The 18,215-nt window shown below is 40.4% G+C and overlaps 1 protein-coding gene across 5 annotated transcripts in view; it reads left to right on the plus strand.

Moving 5' to 3' along the window:
* Positions 1-18,012, plus strand: part of PAN2 (poly(A) specific ribonuclease subunit PAN2) — a 35,160-nt gene extending 17,148 nt beyond the window's left edge. For 3 of the 5 annotated variants that reach the window (XM_087956277.1, XM_087956276.1, XM_087956278.1), the window contains exons 13-26: positions 1,288-1,430; positions 2,777-2,880; positions 3,300-3,398; positions 3,876-3,952; positions 4,363-4,504; positions 6,732-6,869; positions 7,018-7,077; positions 7,933-8,023; positions 10,397-10,554; positions 10,647-10,790; positions 11,852-12,031; positions 13,283-13,376; positions 13,981-14,178; positions 15,845-18,012. In XM_087956277.1, coding sequence (XP_087812403.1) covers positions 1,288-1,430; positions 2,777-2,880; positions 3,300-3,398; positions 3,876-3,952; positions 4,363-4,504; positions 6,732-6,869; positions 7,018-7,077; positions 7,933-8,023; positions 10,397-10,554; positions 10,647-10,790; positions 11,852-12,031; positions 13,283-13,376; positions 13,981-14,178; positions 15,845-15,879 — 1,663 coding nt within the window. In that variant the 3' untranslated portion in view covers positions 15,880-18,012. Of the gene's footprint in view, positions 1-1,287; positions 1,431-2,776; positions 2,881-3,299; positions 3,399-3,875; positions 3,953-4,362; positions 4,505-6,731; positions 6,870-7,017; positions 7,078-7,932; positions 8,024-9,506; positions 9,768-10,396; positions 10,555-10,646; positions 10,791-11,851; positions 12,032-13,282; positions 13,377-13,980; positions 14,179-15,844 lie in introns of those variants that run through there. The other 2 variants (XM_087956279.1, XM_087956280.1) reach the window with 2 other exon arrangements.
* Positions 18,013-18,215: the final 203 nt, after the last annotated feature.

Here is an 18,215-nt window from a genome sequence, read left to right on the forward strand (position 1 = left end):
CCTGCCAAGAATGTAATAAGGTTTAACGGAGAGGCAGTTTCTGTAAGCAATACCAGAATGTTTCCTTCCTGCCTTCCTTACAGGATTAGGCCAGTAATTTCTTCTAACAACCGGTTCTCCGAACTGCTTAGGATGTTAACAACCGGTTCTAGCGAATAGGTGCAAACCGGTAGAATCCCACCCCTGGACAGCTGTTAACCATGATGTACTTACCATATCTTGTTTTGATATGCTGTTTGAGCTTCAGAAAAAGAAAAAGTCTTAAGGGTCAGAGTTATATTTAATAATTATTAGTTTGAACTAATAATTTAGCAAAGAAAAATGAGTTGTGCAGTATATTCTGATCATAAAATGCATCTGCATCTGTTACTTAATATTTTCAGTTCTCTAACAACATCTCTAAATTAGGCTGTTGCCATGTTTCTCAACCTGAGCAACGTGAAGATGTGAGATGTTCAGCTTCCAGAATTCTCATTCTGGCTGAGGAATTCTGGGAGTTGAAGTCCACACATCTTAATGTTGTTGAGGTTGAGAAACACTGAACTCTTGCAACGAAGGGAGTTTGCTCTTGGGGAGTGAACAGGGGTGGGCTTCAAATTTTTTAGCAAAGGGTTCCCTGCCCGGTTGCTGGGTGGGTTTGGCCATGGTGGGCATGGCCTAGTTGGCCTCCTGCACCATGGCGGGGAGGATGGGGCTTTGCCCTCCCTGGGCTCCGGAGGCTTTTTTCGAGCCTCCGGGAAGGCAAAAACAGCCTCCCTGGGTTCCGGAAGCTCTTTGGAAGCCGGAAACAGGTCCATTTCTGGCCTTCCCGAACTTCCGGGAGGCCCATTTTTTGCCCTCTCCGAGCATCTGTGTGAGCCCTACACTTACCTGCATCCAAAACGGGCCGCCTGGGGACTTCTGGGAGGAGCGGGTGGGGTGGGTGGGGCCAGCCAGGAGTGGGATTTGGGGGTTCTCCGAACTGCACAGAATCTTAGCTTGGGGCTCTCCCAAACCCCTGCAAACCCCCAGTAGCCCACCTCTGGGAGTGAATATTGATGGAGCAAAGTATTAAGCTAAACTTTAATTGTTATGGCCTTGGTCTGAGTTATGTGCATGCAGTTAAATTGTCCCTTAATTCTTCTAGAAATGTATACTTGTCCTGGTTTATTGTTTTGTGGTGGACTCATTAGTAGACTTTGAGATTATAGGGGGGGAAATAAACCGAAGTCTGTCTGTCCCGGAGTATTTGGGCTCCTGAATATTGTCTCATGACATTCTCTACTGATCTAGTTGTGTTTCTTCTAGCAACTTTGGATCTTCTGGGGACTCGGTCATTGGGCAGCTTTTCAGCTGTGAAGTGGAGAATTGCAGTATGTGCCGCTGTGGCAAAGAGACAGTGCGAGTCTCTTCTACTCTCCTCTTTACTCTCTCTTATCCTGAGAACAATGGTATGGAGTTTCAGAAGTAATATAATGAGAGAGTAAATATGGTGTGGAACTGTCTTTTCTCAAAACATGGGACAGCAAATGTGAAGCGCTTGAGGTTTTCCAGCTACCTGATTCATAGTGCCTGAACCCATGTCCCTTAGAGAAAAATTGATTGAGAAGTTTTTAAAATAGGATAAAAATATTCCTAGAGCATCAAAGTCAGTTGTTAAAAAAGTTCTAAGCTATTCTGTCAGGCACAAGAAATCCGGAAGCAAGGCGGTTCAGATACAGGTTTACTGCATGCTAACGTTCTCTACAAGAATCTGAACTACTAACAGTCAAAACAAATTATGATAGATAAGAGTCAATGAAATTCAAGGTGGGCTGGACTTAGATCTCTTGTGGGCACAAAGAGACTTGAGATTGATGACATGCTTGACCCTTCCCTTGGGCTCATCTTCTCCTTATTCACTCATTTCACTAACCAAACTTCATAAGTCTTAACACCTCAAACCATCTCTCAGATATTTAGTTGTTGGAATCTTAGGTTTGGTTGAACCTAAGTTAAATTCTGAGTAACAAATAGACGGGCCTTCTGTTATTTAATTTTTGTAGCAGTTTCTCTCATGTGCTTTGCCATTTTTACCTTCTTACTCAAACCAACCCTGTAGCCTTTTATAGTGATACTTTTCATTTTACACTTAGAAAATATAAATGTGCTGGAGGAAACATACCAAGTTCATAGAATGATTGAAATAAGAATTTTGGTTTCTCAATCCCAGGTTTCTAAAGCATAATACAATTGATTGATTGATTGAATGAATAGATAAAATATGCTTAGTTCGCATGAGCAAGCAATTTGTCTACTCTAATTTAAATAATTTCTACCACACTCATCTATCAAAAGAAGAATAGAAAGACAAATCTTAAAAGACTATGTTTTAATGTGACATGCATACATTGAGCAATCATATCATTAACACTGAAGCGATTAATTAGCCCCGGGTTGCTTATATTTCCATAGGTTTCAAACTGATTTCTTCCCTTCTAATGCATGCCTAGGCCTTGTGCAGAGATAGAAGTGAATTGTCTGTATATCTGATCCTTGTCAAGTGGGCCTAAAACAATCTGTTACTTGCTTGAATGGTGTGCTCATAGTGACCAAGTTCAAGATTCCTGAGGAGACAGTTATTGGAATTGGGCTTTTCAACTGGTCTCGGCAACTATTCCTTGATGCCATCTGCTTTTCTTTAGCAGGGTTTGTTTTCTTCCCCGTGTGTATATCTCAGTCTCACGATGTCTGATGTCCTATTCTGAACTTTGCAGCAATGCAAATACATTCTTTTTGTGCCTCCGTTTTCCCCCAGATAAAATAATGGATTATGAATTTGCCCAGATATTAAAGAGAAGCATTTGCCTGGAACAGAACACTCAGGCCTGGTGTGAGAATTGCGAGAAGTACCAACCCACAGTAAGTGGTGAGGGAAGTGTTGGGTGGGCCCAGGCAATAAGAGGTCTGTAGCACTGATGCATAGAAAACTTTAGGTATGGCATATACAGCCATACTATCTGGGATTGCTTTGAGAATGGGAATTGTGCATTTGATTGACAGATGACCAGGCGTTAGTATGATTCCAAGATCTGTGGCAAGATCTATGATAAATTGATTTTGAAGATAAAATATTAATTTAAAGAAGAAAAATAGTATTCCCCTCTCCCCTGGTTCCCGCTATCAGTTTTTCTATGAACAACTGCTGAAAGATCAGAATAATGATCCTTAGTCTGATCAGAGCATGCCCATAACTAGGCATTACCAAATAAAGTTACAAAGATTCAATCTGTGTCATTGCTTCAGTATTACACAACATCTCTCTCTATCTGCCATTGCAGGTCCAGACACGCAACATCCGCTGTCTGCCAGATGTGTTAGTCATTAATTGTGAAGTCAACAGCTCCAAGGAAGCAGAATTTTGGAAGGTGCAAGCTGAGGTAGGGAGATGCACACGTATGTTGTTTTCTATTGCCATTCTTTAGGTGCAGTCACCTCTCAGGTGGCCTCAAACAATGCATTGTCAAACAGTTCACTACCTCTGATTCATGTCCATTCAAGATCCTTACTCCATTTCTAATGCCTCTAGTTTTACAGGTGGGACCTCAGTTAAGATAACCCAAAATAAGGAAACCAATTTCCAGTGGTCAGTTATCAAGATGTGGTTTGGGAAATCGTCCACAGAATTTCTTAATCTGTACATTATACACACACACTGTATACTATATACTGGAATAAGTTAGAAGTGCCATTGGCAAACAGAAGTAGAATGTGTTCCTCATACAACATGTTGAGAAGCAGTTGGAGAACTTATCCTATCTTGATCCGCTTGAGTTGATAGTAAACTAAAAAAAAATCAATGTATATCAAATTTAGATTTAGATTTCTGTGCTTCAGGTTCATCCTTTCTTTGACAGTATGCTTTTAAGAAGAAGATGCTGAAGAAGGGTTGCCTGGAATTCCCCAAAAGTAGAGAAATAGCAGTTGGAGAATGGTAAGTACCATTTCTATCCAGGGAATCCCTACTTTTCCTAACACTTTGTCCTGGCCCTACCGTTCCTTAATGATAAGCCTTGTTACTGAATTACATGACTGCTTCTACCATGTTCTTAATTATACCAAGACACGTAATGAAAGGACAGAGAAAGTCACTGAAGCAGTAAAATTGCAATTATACTGCAGATGGAAAAGTGCAGTTAGACACAAAAGAGTATAGAATTGGTCCATTGTAATTATGGATGATGAGATAATTAATGCCATTTCTCGCTGAACTAATCAGTCTCATTTCTTTGACTGGCAGTATTGGGTGCTTGAGCACAGGAAAAAAAAGTCTGCTGCTCAGTCCTGTTCACTGATAATTCCTTCCACCTCTGTGATATCGATTGGCGTTTGCTTTGCTTTCAGGAATGAGTTAGGAATGGCTGAGGGAGGACACTCTTACACCTCCATTGAAGAGCTAAAGAACATCTGGATTCCTTATTCCATCAAGATGAAGCTCTCCAAGAACAAGGAGTTGGAGGTTTACAACTGGGATGAAAGCAGTGAAGTAAAATATTTCTTGTTTACAAGAAAGTACTTCCTTAAAATACTTTCCTTATACCCGACTTAAATATGAAATGTTTTCTTGGTATCCTAGTTCTTGTGAATGCTCCCAAACCATGTTAATTGTGTTGCACAGAACCATTGCCCACTTTAAGAAGGAATGCTTAAATCATCCCAGAAAGAATTTAAGTATTTAATTTTCAAAAGCCTCAGTAGGTGAGAACAAGTTTTCATTTCTTTGTTGCTTTTCTAAGCTGCAAATAGTGTAAGGTGTAGAGAAAGAACTCATCAGGAAAAATCAATTTCAGACTCTTTGTTTTTTATTCCACCATAAAGGTACTAAGGCAGCTTGCAAATAAAAGCTTGTCAAGCTTCTTCCCACGTGGTAATTTGGACCAATGTGGGAGAAATGGCAATTTAGCCAAAAAGAAATGCTTGGGTTATCTAGTTTGCATTCAGGTTTGGTCACCACAGTATAAAAAAGATGTTGAGACTCTAGAAAAAGTGCAGAGAAGAGCAGCAAAGATGCTTAGGGGACTGGAGGCTAAAACATGAAGAACAGTTGCAGGAATTGGGTATGTCTAGTCTTGTGAAAAAGAAGGTCTAGTGGTGACATGATAGCAGTGTTCCAATATTTGAGTGGATGCTACAAAGAAGGGGGAGTCAACCTCTTTTCCAAAGTACCTGAAGACAAAGCTAGAAGCAATGGGTGGAAACTAATCAAGGAGAGAAGCAACCTAGAACTCAGAAGAAATTTCCTGACAGAATAATTAATCATGAAATGACCTGCCTCCAGAAGCTGTGAATGCTCCAACACTGGAGGCTTTTAAGAAGAGATTGGACAGCCATTTGTCTGAAATGGTATAGGGTTTCCTGCTTGGGGTAGGGGGTTGGACTAGAAGACCTCTAAAATCCCTTCCAACTCTTTTATTTTGTTATCTACACCTGCCTCTCTGTCTCTTACATTATTAAGATAGAGATAGGCAAACTTCAGGATTGATGCATCCTTTCTTCCATCTATTCCAGAGCAAGATGGAAAACAATGGCTCGAGGAACTTTCAAAGATATAAAACTAAAGACTTTGAATATAGGCTCCACCCAGGAATTTGATTTCAGCTTGAGAATTTACACACAGTAGTTTGTATTAGATTTTCCCTGAAATAGTCTTCCTAAGGCAGCAAATTTTTATGGAGAAATATCATTAGTTGCAATAGGTAATCCATCTGGGTTAAGTTTACCAATCTGTTATAAATCTTCATAAAAATTAACAGTAGATCCTAAAGAGCTGTCATGATGCAGTGGTTCGAACGCAGTGTTGCAGGCTAACTCTGCCGATTGCCAGCAGCCTTCCATCCTTCCGAGGTGGGTAAAATGACCCAGAGAGCTGGGGGCAATATGCTGACTCTGTAAACCGCTTAGAGAGGGCTGTAAAAGCACTGTGAAGCGGTATATAAGTCTCAATGCTATTGCTATTTTTGTCCAGTCTGTTCCTGTCATACTGTACAATCGAACCCAGGTTTGTGTGCTTAGAAGTGTTTTCCGCTCACTGCAGTGGGACTTATTCCCAGGAAACTGCAGAGAGGACTGCACCCAGTTCTCCATTCTCCTAAAATAAATTAAAGACAATAATTATACATTCAGTACAAAATTATTTGAAGATTCATAGTAGTGGGATGAAGTTAGAGTTAGTTTTGGCCAGATCCTCTGCAAGAGGTATCAGAAATAAAGGTTGCAGGGACATTTAAGCTGACCCACATCTGCCTGCTAATGGTTGAGCTATATTACAGCAGTAGCACTAGCGGTTAAGGGAAGGCTGGATAAGTCCAGGCAAATGAAAACATGAAGAAGAGGTATGCTGGGGAACCACCAGCAGCCAAACTTGTCATATGTATAGGTAGTCCCTTACGATCACAATTGAGCCCAACATTTATGTTGCTAAGTTGTTGTTCGTTTACTGTGAGTCAGCTCTCAGAGAAGAAAGGTTCATCAGGTTAAATCATTTATGTCAATTCATGAAACGGGAGAGAACACGATGAAGGATAAATGAACAAATAAGGCAAGTTAGGCTCCAAGCTTCGTTCTGCCACACTGACATTAGGATATAAGGTTCTGGAAAGGCAAACATATTGGAGTTGAGCTGTCCAGGGGGCTGGTTTCAGGAGTACTAAAAATAGTGTGCTTTTCCTCTTTGGGGAGAAAACTAGCTCACTTTTGGAGCTGTCTTGTTGCAGTTGGGCATGTTGGAGGATCAAGAATCTACATACATCTATGACCTCATGGCAACAGTTGTACATATTTTAGATTCCCGGACTGGTGGCAGCCTTGTGGGGCATATCAAAGTTGGAGAGACCTACCACCAAAGAAAGGAGGTGAGACTTTTAACAAAAAACAGTGCGTCTCTGGTCTGTAACTGTCGATTCCTATTAAATGGAAGGGGGTTAAATGTATGACTTAATTGCACCTAATTGTAATGTATGATTGCAATGCACCTTCAATACATAACTTTCTTTTCTTAAGGGTGTCACACACCAGCAGTGGTATCTTTTTAATGACTTTCTCATTGAGCCTGTGGATAAGGTAAAGATATTTTGATGATTTATTCTGTGCTCTTGCTTTCCCACATACAAGAGAAATGAAAATTAATATTTGGTGTGAAGTTATTCACTTTCCGTGCTTTTTAAAACTAGACAGCTTGGATTTTATAGAGTGTTTTGACATAAAGTGGAGATCAGAATTGAATAGATTTGAAAGAGTATATCTTTAGAAAGTAGCTCTACATAGATTGGAGCGTTTCAAGTCATATTTCCATATTAATGAGAATTGATATTTGTTTTAAAGTGTCTGTGAATGTCTGTTTTATTGAAAAGCCTAGCTGAGACATCATAGCCTATGTTACATTTTTTGCCCTGCAAACAATATTAAATTGTACATTAAAGACGGTATGTGAAATGTCTTTTATAGTCGTGGACATAAAATAACTTATTTTATTTGGAGACATGTAATGTTACTACAAGAACAGATGTAACATATTTATAAAGCATATTTTACTAATGTATATGCCTTGTGCCACGGAATATGCACCAAGTTGCTGTGCCCCCACTGAGAAATTTGAGATCTTGTCTTTAGGGTCTTAGAATTTACAATCTAGCCAGGGTTGCCCTGAACTGTTGCCATGGATAAACAAATGTGGGTATTCATTCATCCAAGTCATAAGTTGTATCCATGCTGAAACTTCCTTGACATTCAGCATTCACGTCTAAAGAAATTTAGTCAGCTCAGACAGGCACAATTCTAAGTCAACATTTCTTATTTTGAACTATTTCCCCCCACCTTTTCATTTTAATTAAAAACAGGTTCCAGAACTCATTTCTGATCTGTCTGTTCTCCTACTTCTGTCTGTCTGATTTTCCCTGTCTGCCTTTGGATTTACAGTGTGAGGCTGTCCAATTTGACATGACCTGGAAAGTGCCTGCTATCCTTTATTATGTGCGGAGGAACCTCCACTCCAAGTACAATTTACACAGTGAGTGTGTTTGCATGTACAAATGCAGTTACAAAAACAGCAAGAAATTAGGAGTTGCTGTTTCTTAAAACCTGACAACCAGGTTCAGCCATGATGATAACCTTTCATCTCTTATAACCCAGGTATCCAGTAATATTAGGGCAGGAGCTATAAGGTCCCTCTATATAGGTATGTATATAAGAAGCATGGCTACAGGAATTCCTAAACAAGTACTAGATGATTGTCTTATTATAACTTATTGTAATGACATAGAGGTGGTCCTTGAGTTATGACTATAACGGAGACTGCCCATCATGGTCCTAAATTGTGATGGTTGTAAAACAGTCCACTTAACATGACCGAGCCAATGTTATGACTCTTTTTTTTGCAATGGCTGTAAAGCAAACCAATTGTTCACTATAGGCCAGTTTTGCTGAAAACCAGCAGTAAAAGCCAGCAAAAAATGTCATAAAATGCAGTCAAATGACTGGGATGCCTCAAACAGCCATAAATGGGCCACTTGCCGAGACTGTGAAATACAGTCATCTGACAGAAAGAGGGGAGTGTCTGTTGTAACTTTGGAACTAAGTCATAAGTACTCCCAGGGAAGTCTGTTGTAAATTTGAACAATCACTAAACAACCAGTCATAAGTTGAGGACTACCTGTACTGATATCTTTGTTCAGGAACTCCAGCAGCTAAGCCCCCTTATTATACAGGGACATAGAGAGAGAGGTGTTACTGAGTAAGTGGCTTTGAAGGTTGTATAATAGGAATAGAGTGTGATTCAATAGTATGTCATTGCACCATGAGCCCAGTTCATAGATCCCAGTAAGCTACAGTGGTTAGTAAGCATATTGAGTTCAAATAATGTTTTTTTTTAAAGCCACCTATCTGTTTTAAACGCTGATTAGGTGAAATTGAGTGTAGGAAAGAGGCCATGTTCATCCTGAATAACCAAGAGCATAATTATGATTTAATTTAAGCATATTTCTCTGGGCCCTCTTGTTCTCCTGCCTGAAGAAAATTGCTTCCCACACAACTAAAAAAATAATGATACCCTAAATGAATAATTCACTTGACATGATGCTCAATTTGAAAAGCCAAAAGTTATATTCAGGTTCATCAAGCCGTGGGGCTTGGTTGGGTTCTGCCTGCCTTACATTGCCCAGTGAAATCTCCTTGTCAAGCAAGGCAGCTAGGCTTTCCTTCCTGTATTTTTAAAAGATAGCTCTGTCTACTTAACAAGTGGGGTATATGACTAGCTTAGCCTTCAGACAGTTCATTTTCTTATATCCTCACTTGGTTGTTTTTCAGGAACCTATTTTGTACATATTTAGCACATGCACATGAAACCTTTAATGTTCTAGGAGGAGAGAAAGGTTTCTGTCCTGCTTGGAGTGACCTGTGTTCTCATGTTGAACAACCCCAATTTCCTCACTTTCAGCCTTCCTTACAACCACTGGGCACCCACTCCTTGATCTTTTCTTTCATTGCCTTTACAGCCAAATGGAAATTCCAACGAGAAGCATCATATAATAGTGTTGCACAGCCAGGAGGAGAAACAGCCTTATCCTCCCTCACAGTCAGTGAATGTGAGGATGGAATTTTTGAGAGGTGGTCATAAGTTAACACCACAAAGATTGAGACAACAAAGTAAATATGTTTTGCAAGGAAGTGCGGTACTCTGAAGAGGAAGTGAAACAAACTGAGCGATCATCATGAGATGAAAAGGCCCATCAGCATAGACAACAGAGGTCGCGTCCAGGATGAAAAACATTGCTAACCAAAACACTTTCGTTGTGCTCTGAAATAGAAATTGTTGGAGGGTGTTTAGATGAATGCTGAAGCAGCTATGCAGCTGTTTTTCCACATAAACCAGTGTGTCCAGATATTTATTGCAAGGCTGCTGGTCACTTTTTGAGAAGCAGCTTCAGTAGAGTTCTCCATCTTAATTTTAATGTATTTTGAATTGAATTAAGTGTGAATGGATAATGTGGATTCCTGAAACTACACTCCATGTGCCATCAGAAATCTATTTGGCATGTTTCTAGAAATGTGGCCAGCTTCAGGATTGAGTCACCCTTGTTATGGATCTATCTTATTAAAAAAAAAAAACCCTTGTTTTAAATTCTGTTGTTCAGTTCTTCTAGGGAAGTCAGTCCTATGGCATTAGAGGTTTTCTTTTAAGAGTTTTAGGCCCGTTAGGTTTGAGTGATCAACCGATTCTTAGAAAATAGTATCATTTGTACGAAGGAAGTTGTGCTCTTGAGGTTTTCTCTGGGGCATCCACTGACCGAGATGGGGTTTCCCTTTTTGTTTGGTTTTTCTGTAAACGGAGTGTAATCTCTGAGTGAGTCAACTGTGATGATCAAATTTCATTTTCTTTTTCAAGTCAAGAACCCGATTGAAGCCAGCGTGTTGCTTGCTGAGGCTTCCCTTGCTCGCAAACAGCGCAAGTGTCACGCCACTTTCATCCCCCTCATGCTGAGCGAAATGCCTCAGGTTGGAGACTTGGTGGGATTGGATGCCGAGTTTGTCACCCTCAATGAGGTAGGCGTCACACATTAGGAGAAGAAGACAAGGTTTCTGGATTCTGTGATCAAAAAAGCGGTATCTATTCATCCTTTCATCATCTGCGATAGGAGGAAGCTGAGCTTCGCAGTGACGGGACCAAATCCACCATCAAACCCAGTCAGATGTCAGTGGCCAGGATCACGTGTGTCCGGGGGCAGGGTCCCAATGAGGGCGTTCCTTTCATTGATGATTACATTTCCACACAAGAACAGGTATGCAGCTCAAAAAACATATTCCACGTTTTTAAGACCGTGCAAAAAGTGAACAGGGATCAAGGCCAATCTGAGCTCTAGAGGAATGATGTTCCGCAGAGAAGGATCCAGGACAGAAAAAGACTTGACGGAACCTGATGGTAGAGAGACGATACCTCAAATAATCTGGTTCTGTGCCATGAAGGGCTTTATAGGTCATCGCCAGCATCTTCAATGGCACCTGGAAGCAGAACGGCAACCAGTGCAGCCTACAGAGCAGAGGTGTGTGATCAAGATACGAGAGACTACGAGCTGGGCTTCCCGGTCACACAACAGATAGTTGTGCAAAGGCCCTTAGGGGGATGGCTATCGCTTGTTCTTTGAACAAGAGCTAGACACACACACACCCCCGCCCCCAAATTGCACACAGGTTCTTTTTGAAGTATCACAACTCTCATCTAAAATAAAAAGTGGAAAGTCTCAAAAACCAGGGGCCTCTAGCACCCAAAGTCACTTAGTCGAGCTGAAGCTTGTTATTCCATTACTACTACTACTACTACTACTACTACTACTATTATTATTATTATTATTATTATTATTATTATTATTATTATTATTATTATTATTTGTTTAATCTTTAGTAATATTCACAGCCTTTGGGGCTGGTTGGTAGCTCAACAGCTCGAGTCCTAACCAAGGACCTAGGAACTGTTCAGGTAGCATTGGAGGATATAAGCTGCTCCAAGTAGGGTGGTTTTTTGTAGAATCAGGGTATTCAAGTCTGATAAATTCAAGATTTCCAAATAGTGAGGCAGCCCTTTAGGTATTGCTCCAAGGGCTCCAATTACAATTGGGATAACATTATTATTATTATTATTATTATTATTATTATTATTATTATTATTATTATTATTATTATTATTATTATTTTCTAGCATGTTAATAGGAATTTGTCTTCCTTTTTCCTATCAGGTAACATATGTTTTTGAATGGGAGGTAGATCCACTGGGTGGCCTGGACGATGAGAAGGGAACAGGAAGACACTTCGATACATAACAATTCTATTTTCTTTGTTCTTATAGGTGGTGGATTATCTTACTCAGTACTCGGGAATAAAACCAGGAGATCTGGATGCCAAAATTTCATCCAAACATCTCACAACCCTCAAATCCACCTATTTAAAGCTACGCTTCCTTATAGATGTTGGAGTCAAGTTTGTGGGCCATGGATTGCAAAAAGATTTCCGGGTTATCAATATCATGGTGACTGTCTCCTTATAAACTCTTGATAGATCTCTCTCTTTCACAGGTTAACTTCTTATAGTGAGTGAGAATAGAGCATATGTAAAGACGGTATAGTAACAAAGATGTAACTGAACATGAGTGATATGTATGAATGACTTAATACCTTTATTTAGATTCCCTGACTTAGATTGCTATACAATTTAACATGGGCTAAGGCAGATGCACCTCTGAACATCTTCCTGAATTTTAAAGAACTTTTCAACTACATTAGAAGCTCTAGCATTGTTGAAGTCACTGAGGAATCTGAAGTCACTGTTTGCAGACACGTCTCATTTTCACAACCTGTCTTTGAATTTTATTAGCATTCTCTCCCACAGTTGCTTTTTCAGTGGACTTTCTGGTTTTTCTTTGAAGATTCTCAGAACTGAAGAAGCTTCTTGGATGAGAAGCAAAACGTCTTCAAAGAAAAACCAGAGAGTCCAGTTGCCTCTTGAAAAAGATAACCATGACCTGGATGACAGAATATCCATGGATATTTAGCTTTCTGTCATTTAGGCTCTTTCCTTGCCATGGGCAATCCCAGAGAAATGGCTGTGTTTGAATGCATTGGCTCTGAGCTCACAAGAAGCAAGGATGAGAGCCGAGGCCTTGCATAAACCAGGCACATGCTCTGATATTATGGTTTAGGCTTTGAACTACCTGCTTATACTGTTACTGAGGCCAACATCTATCAAAGAACAGGTGCTAACTATTATCTTTGGTTATTCTTGTTGCCTTTTTTCCTAGATTTGTCTCCTAGTAAACTTTTACTTCAGATGTGTTGCCAGAAGTGGTAACTGAGGGACAGTCCACTTGAAAAGCACACCCAATAGGCCCCAGCCATCAGATTTGCACACTTGTAACAAGCCTGATACTAGCCAGTAAAAACAATCATATTTTTTTGTTATTTAAATTAGAGCACACAGTGCCTGAAAACTTCGGGTCAGCTCCTGAGCCCCCCAGAAATTGCTTCCAGGCTCTTATTTTTAATATGGAAGGCACAAATTATTAAATACATCAGTAGTAATCAAAGGCAGTCAGCTAATTTGCTTTCAGTTATATCCATTACCAGATTTAATTGTTTGTCTTGCTTCCTTCTCTCCATTGGAGCAAGTGGACCTTAGGCCAAGTCTGGTTTCGATCTAAGATTAGAAGGTCTTATAGATTGAGATCTCTTCAGGGAATGAATACGTGGTTGTGTGCTAATAGGGCTATACCTGCCTCTTACAGGTTCCCAGAGATCAAGTAATCGACACCGTGTATTTGTTCCACATGCCTAGGAAGAGGATGATCTCCTTGCGCTTCCTTGCCTGGTATTTTTTGGGTCAGTACAATAATCCTGTGGGCAGTGTTAAGCTGTGCTCCTCTTCCAGTCAGCCAAGCTACCCCGCATGAAAGAATAATATAGTTGCTAAATAATTCCTCAGGTACAGTTCTCAGGAAGGCACTATTGATGAAAATGTGCAGGAACTGATATCTAAGCAAAAGCAGCTGAAACTTTAAATGCAGAATAATGAGAGAACAACTTGGAACCTGCTCAGGTAGTCGCCTCCCTAATTCCCTGAACTTTAAAACAGGAGGAGGTGCCACACAAGCAGACTTGCACAGTTTTGTTATTAAAGCCCAAATGCAATGAAAATAGTTTTATGTGGAGCTGATTTCCTGGTCCAGTGTACCTAGTAAGGCTGACTGCCCTCATGAGTTTTACAGTTTCTCAAACCTTGCATTGCAATTGAGAATGGGGAATAGGGAAGGCCTTCCATATTAGATTAATATTGGAGTCTAAAAATTGAGTTTATTTTCAACACTGACAAGAATGAGTTCTTGCCACTAACCTTAGCCTAAAGAGATTTCCTCTTTTCTTGAAACAAAGGAAGTAGGCAAGACAACATTTGCTATGTCTTTGGATTTTTCTCTCTTTTGCTTAGACCTGAAAATTCAAGGAGAAACTCATGACAGCATTGAAGATGCACGAACAGCACTTCAGCTGTACCGGAAATACACGGAACTGAGCACTGGAGGCTTGGAACCGGAGGAATTCCGGAAGGTGCTGAAGGGCCTCTACGAAAAAGGGAGAAAAATGGACTGGAAGGTCCCTGAGCCTGATGGCCAGAGCAGCCCCAAGAGTAAGTTTCTGTTGCTTGGCCTGTCGAGCACTAGCGTTCTGTGACAATCTGATATTGGACTGGGATAAATGGAAGATTCTGTATCTCGGGAGAAAAAAAATCAGACTCCTTGATAAAGGACTGGGGAGATCAGACTTGGCAGAAGTGCATTGGGAAAAAGTGTCAGGTGAACATGGGCAAGCAGTGGGATGCAGCCCCTTAAAAGGCCAGGCCAGGCCTGGCTTGGCCTAATGGAAACATGTCCAGATCATGGGATATATTTCATGACAAAAGCTGTAGTGGGTTCAGAGGAAGGCTACCAGAATAGTAAATGGTAATAATAAAATAATAAAATATAAACCACTCAGAGTTAATGCACGGTAAGACGGACAGCTGATAAATTTTACAAATAAAATAAACAAGAAATAAATAAAATAAAATAGAATGACCTGCAAATCAAGTCCCATACAGAAGAATGGAAGGAGCTGGCCATCTTTTGACAGTAGAAGAAGAGATGTTGCAAGTGATCTGACAGACATGTGGACAGCTAAATGCCGCAATGTGCAAAAGGATGTAAGCCTGTTTCTTTGCTGAAATTGAGATTGGAAAGAGAACCAACAGACTAAAATTAAAAGAAAGGAGATTTAGGCTGAATATTAGGAGGAAATACCTTATGATGAGAGTTGTTAATCAATGGGACCATCTACCTAAACCTGGACTGCAAGATTGGAACAATCTTGCTTTAGGTCACAGGGGTGTCAAACTGGCGGCCCTCAGGCCGGATGCATCAGGCTCAGGCCACACCCACCCCAGCTCTGCGAAGGGGAAAAAAATGTTGCCATACATCATGTAATGGCACAGTGATGCAGCACGTTTGACACCTGTGCTTTAGGAGATTCTTGCCCTAAGCATGGACTTGAGATAGATCATCTCCAAGGATCCTTCCAATTCAGGGATTCATTTCATTGGTTCTGTATAAAGATTCACAAATGCTTGTAACCACATGCAGGAGAGTGCATTTTGGCATACCTCTATTAGCTGTGTTTCAAATGTGATGGCTGGAAATATATGCCTTCCTTCATGCTTTTGAACCTATAAAAGTGTGTACTTTCATACAGAATATTTAAATACATGGATAGTGATAAGTGTTTATGCTTTCAGGTAGAAAGATCAAGCCTCCAGTCCTTTATATTTCACCTGCAGAGCAGAATTTGCTTAAACGATGCTGGAAAATAAAGTCTTACAGAGAGTTTGCTTTGCAACCAAGAAGGTGTATTGTTTCCCTGAAAGGCTTCTTAGGCTAAGTGGAAGATGCAGATGTGAAGCCCTTAATTTTTAAGGGTGTAAACAATACGGCCTGCATGTTGTCTGCTTCCTTTGCAATTTGGGAGGTTTTAAGGACCCCTCCTCTTTGTAGGGGTCCCCTGCAAAATTCCTTCCTTTTCCTTCGAAAAGATTCTGCCTGCTTTGGGGAGTATGCCAAGGGACATTGTACGTCTTTATCTTAAGCTTATCACAATCTTCCAGCAGAGACTGTTGGCTTTGGGCTTGGTTTCCTTTGGCCCATATTCTTCTTTCTGGTCCTAGGATGTGACTTTAGATCCTCTCTTAGATATAGTCTTGTAAGTCATTGTAAGGCTCATTCTTTCTCCATAATTCACAGGACTGTGCTGTCTTTCTTTGGCAGGTGCTGCAGTCTTCTCAAGTGTGTTGTCTCTCTGATCCACGTCACCCTACCATTTCCCTTGAGTCCCTTGAGAAGAGGACCATCCCAAGCCTGCTCCCTGGAATATGGATATCAATGGACCGGAAGATAGTGTGGATGTATAAGACAAGAAGGCACAGTAATTAATGCATAGTGGACATGAATTTGAGGGATCGGAGGATTTCTTTTGGAAAGTCTCTTGAATCTCAGGTCACATTTTAAACAACCTTGGCAAAGAGAGTACATGAGACAGTTTAGGTGCAGGCCACAGAGGGTCACGCTTCCTTTCAAAGACCTGCATGCATTCACCAACTACATGATGCAGCATCCATTAGGTGCTTAGGGATAAGCTGTTCTTGATAAAAAAAAAGATGGTGAGAAGCAACTGATGAAGTGTTTTAAGATCCTTTCTACACCTGTCAGTGTTCTTAGTAGAGCTTGCAGGAGGCCCCTGTTCTCTCTAGCTGGGAGTTGCTCCTAAAAAAACCCAGAGCTGGACTCTTACTGTCATGGAAGTTTTAATCTTTTAATCTTTTCTATATGTAAATTGTGATCAAGGTTACATAAAGACTCTATAAAAATGTTGGTGCTTCTAATGCAATGTTGCAATCCAGCCTTTTGTTTGCTTTTTGTCCTATTAATTCACAGTCATCCCATGTTGTTTCATCGTCATCTCTCTTGTCAGAGTAGTATTAATGTATCATCCTGGTTTTAATTCAGTGGAGTTGAACCTGAAGGTGGACAAGTCACCCGAGCAAATTCAGATTTTATTAATCTTACATCAAGGTTGGTCAACCTCTTTTATACAGCCTAAATTTTAGAGGAATTAAGTTTATGCGAATCTGTAACAGCATGATTGACAACCATGATGTTTTGCCAGAGCAAAAAAAAACATTTTTATTTATGTCAGGAATATCAAATAAAATATTTAAAAAATGATTTAAAAATAGAACTGTGTAAGCACCAACTAAACTTTTGCCAACCCAAAAAACTATCCAATCTCAGGAAAAACATCTCCTAGAAGACAACCAAACAATTTATCTAGCCGAATTGGTAATTTGGAGAAGAAGCTGGACAGTAATAAGAAATGCAAAAATTATAGATGATGTTTATCCTGCAGAAAACTGGAACATGCATGTACCCCAATCTCCACTGGCTTCAATGTTTAGGAACAAAAGGCCCAATGTTCCAGTGGTTTTCCTTCTTCCTCCAGGTCCAGTCCCAATCAGTGAGGGGTGGGGATCTAGCCTGAAAGCCTTCCTTTGTGAGTCCCTCAGGCCTGTTTTCTGTCCTCACTCTTATTTATCATCTACATCAGTGGTTCTCAACCTTCCTAATGCCGCGACCCTTTAATACAGTTCCTCATGTTGTGGTGACCCCCAACCATAAAATTATGGCTCGGTTCCTAAGACCATCGAAAATATGTGTTTTCCGATGGTCTTAGGCGACCCCTGTGAAAGGGTTGTTCGACCCCCAAAGGGGTCATGACCCACAGGTTGAGAACCACTGATCTACATGAAACTACTTCAATATGGGATCAGGCATCATCAGCATGCTGGTGATACTTAATACTACACCCCCACGCTACTGTGTTCAAGTGATGCTATCAAGTTCTTTGTCAAGGTTTGGAAGCAGTGAGGATCTGGATGGAAAAGATCAGACTTCAGCACAACCATTTAAGCGTCAAGAGCCTGCATGTGCCTCTTCCGAACACTGATTTGTTTCCCAGGACTCAAGGGACATTTTAGCCCTCTTTGCTTATGAAATGGTTCTTGGTTGTTTTCCTCAAGGTCATCTCCCAGATTCCTTACACAACCCAAGGAAGACTGAGTGGCTCCATCTCCTTTGAGTTCTGGATGGGTTTATCCTCTCCCAGATAGAATTGGTGCAACATTTAGGGGTTTTCTTCTTTGCTCTTGCTGGAAGAAGAGATGGCAGCCATGGCACAGATCCATCTTGCGATTATTGCCTTTTTAATAATAATAATAATAATAATATGCATCTGCCTAGTCATTAAAAAAGGATCTCTGCTTTTTGATACATGAAGCATCAGTGGCCAGTTGGTTGAAATCCATTCAGCCATCATAATTCCTTTCATCATAATAGTCATTTCCAGAACAATAAATGACTCCTTTTTGTCCTTTCAGTAATTTCTTTCCTGCCTAATTTATTTTCATAAATTATTAGCATACAAGGGAGAGCTAGTGTCATCATACTTGGCCTCCTTATTGCTCAATTGCATATTTTTAATCAGCAATACCACACACCCCCCCCCCAGGCTGATTGGTTAAGAGACCCAAAGAAAAGTTCCCCTTAAAAAAAAACTTCTGACTCAGAGGAAGAGATGACGCTT

This window comes from Notechis scutatus, chromosome 2 (assembly GCF_049901735.1).
Source record: "Notechis scutatus isolate UNSWTSFEM ecotype Mainland chromosome 2, rNotScu1.2, whole genome shotgun sequence".
NCBI lineage: Eukaryota > Metazoa > Chordata > Lepidosauria > Squamata > Elapidae > Notechis > Notechis scutatus.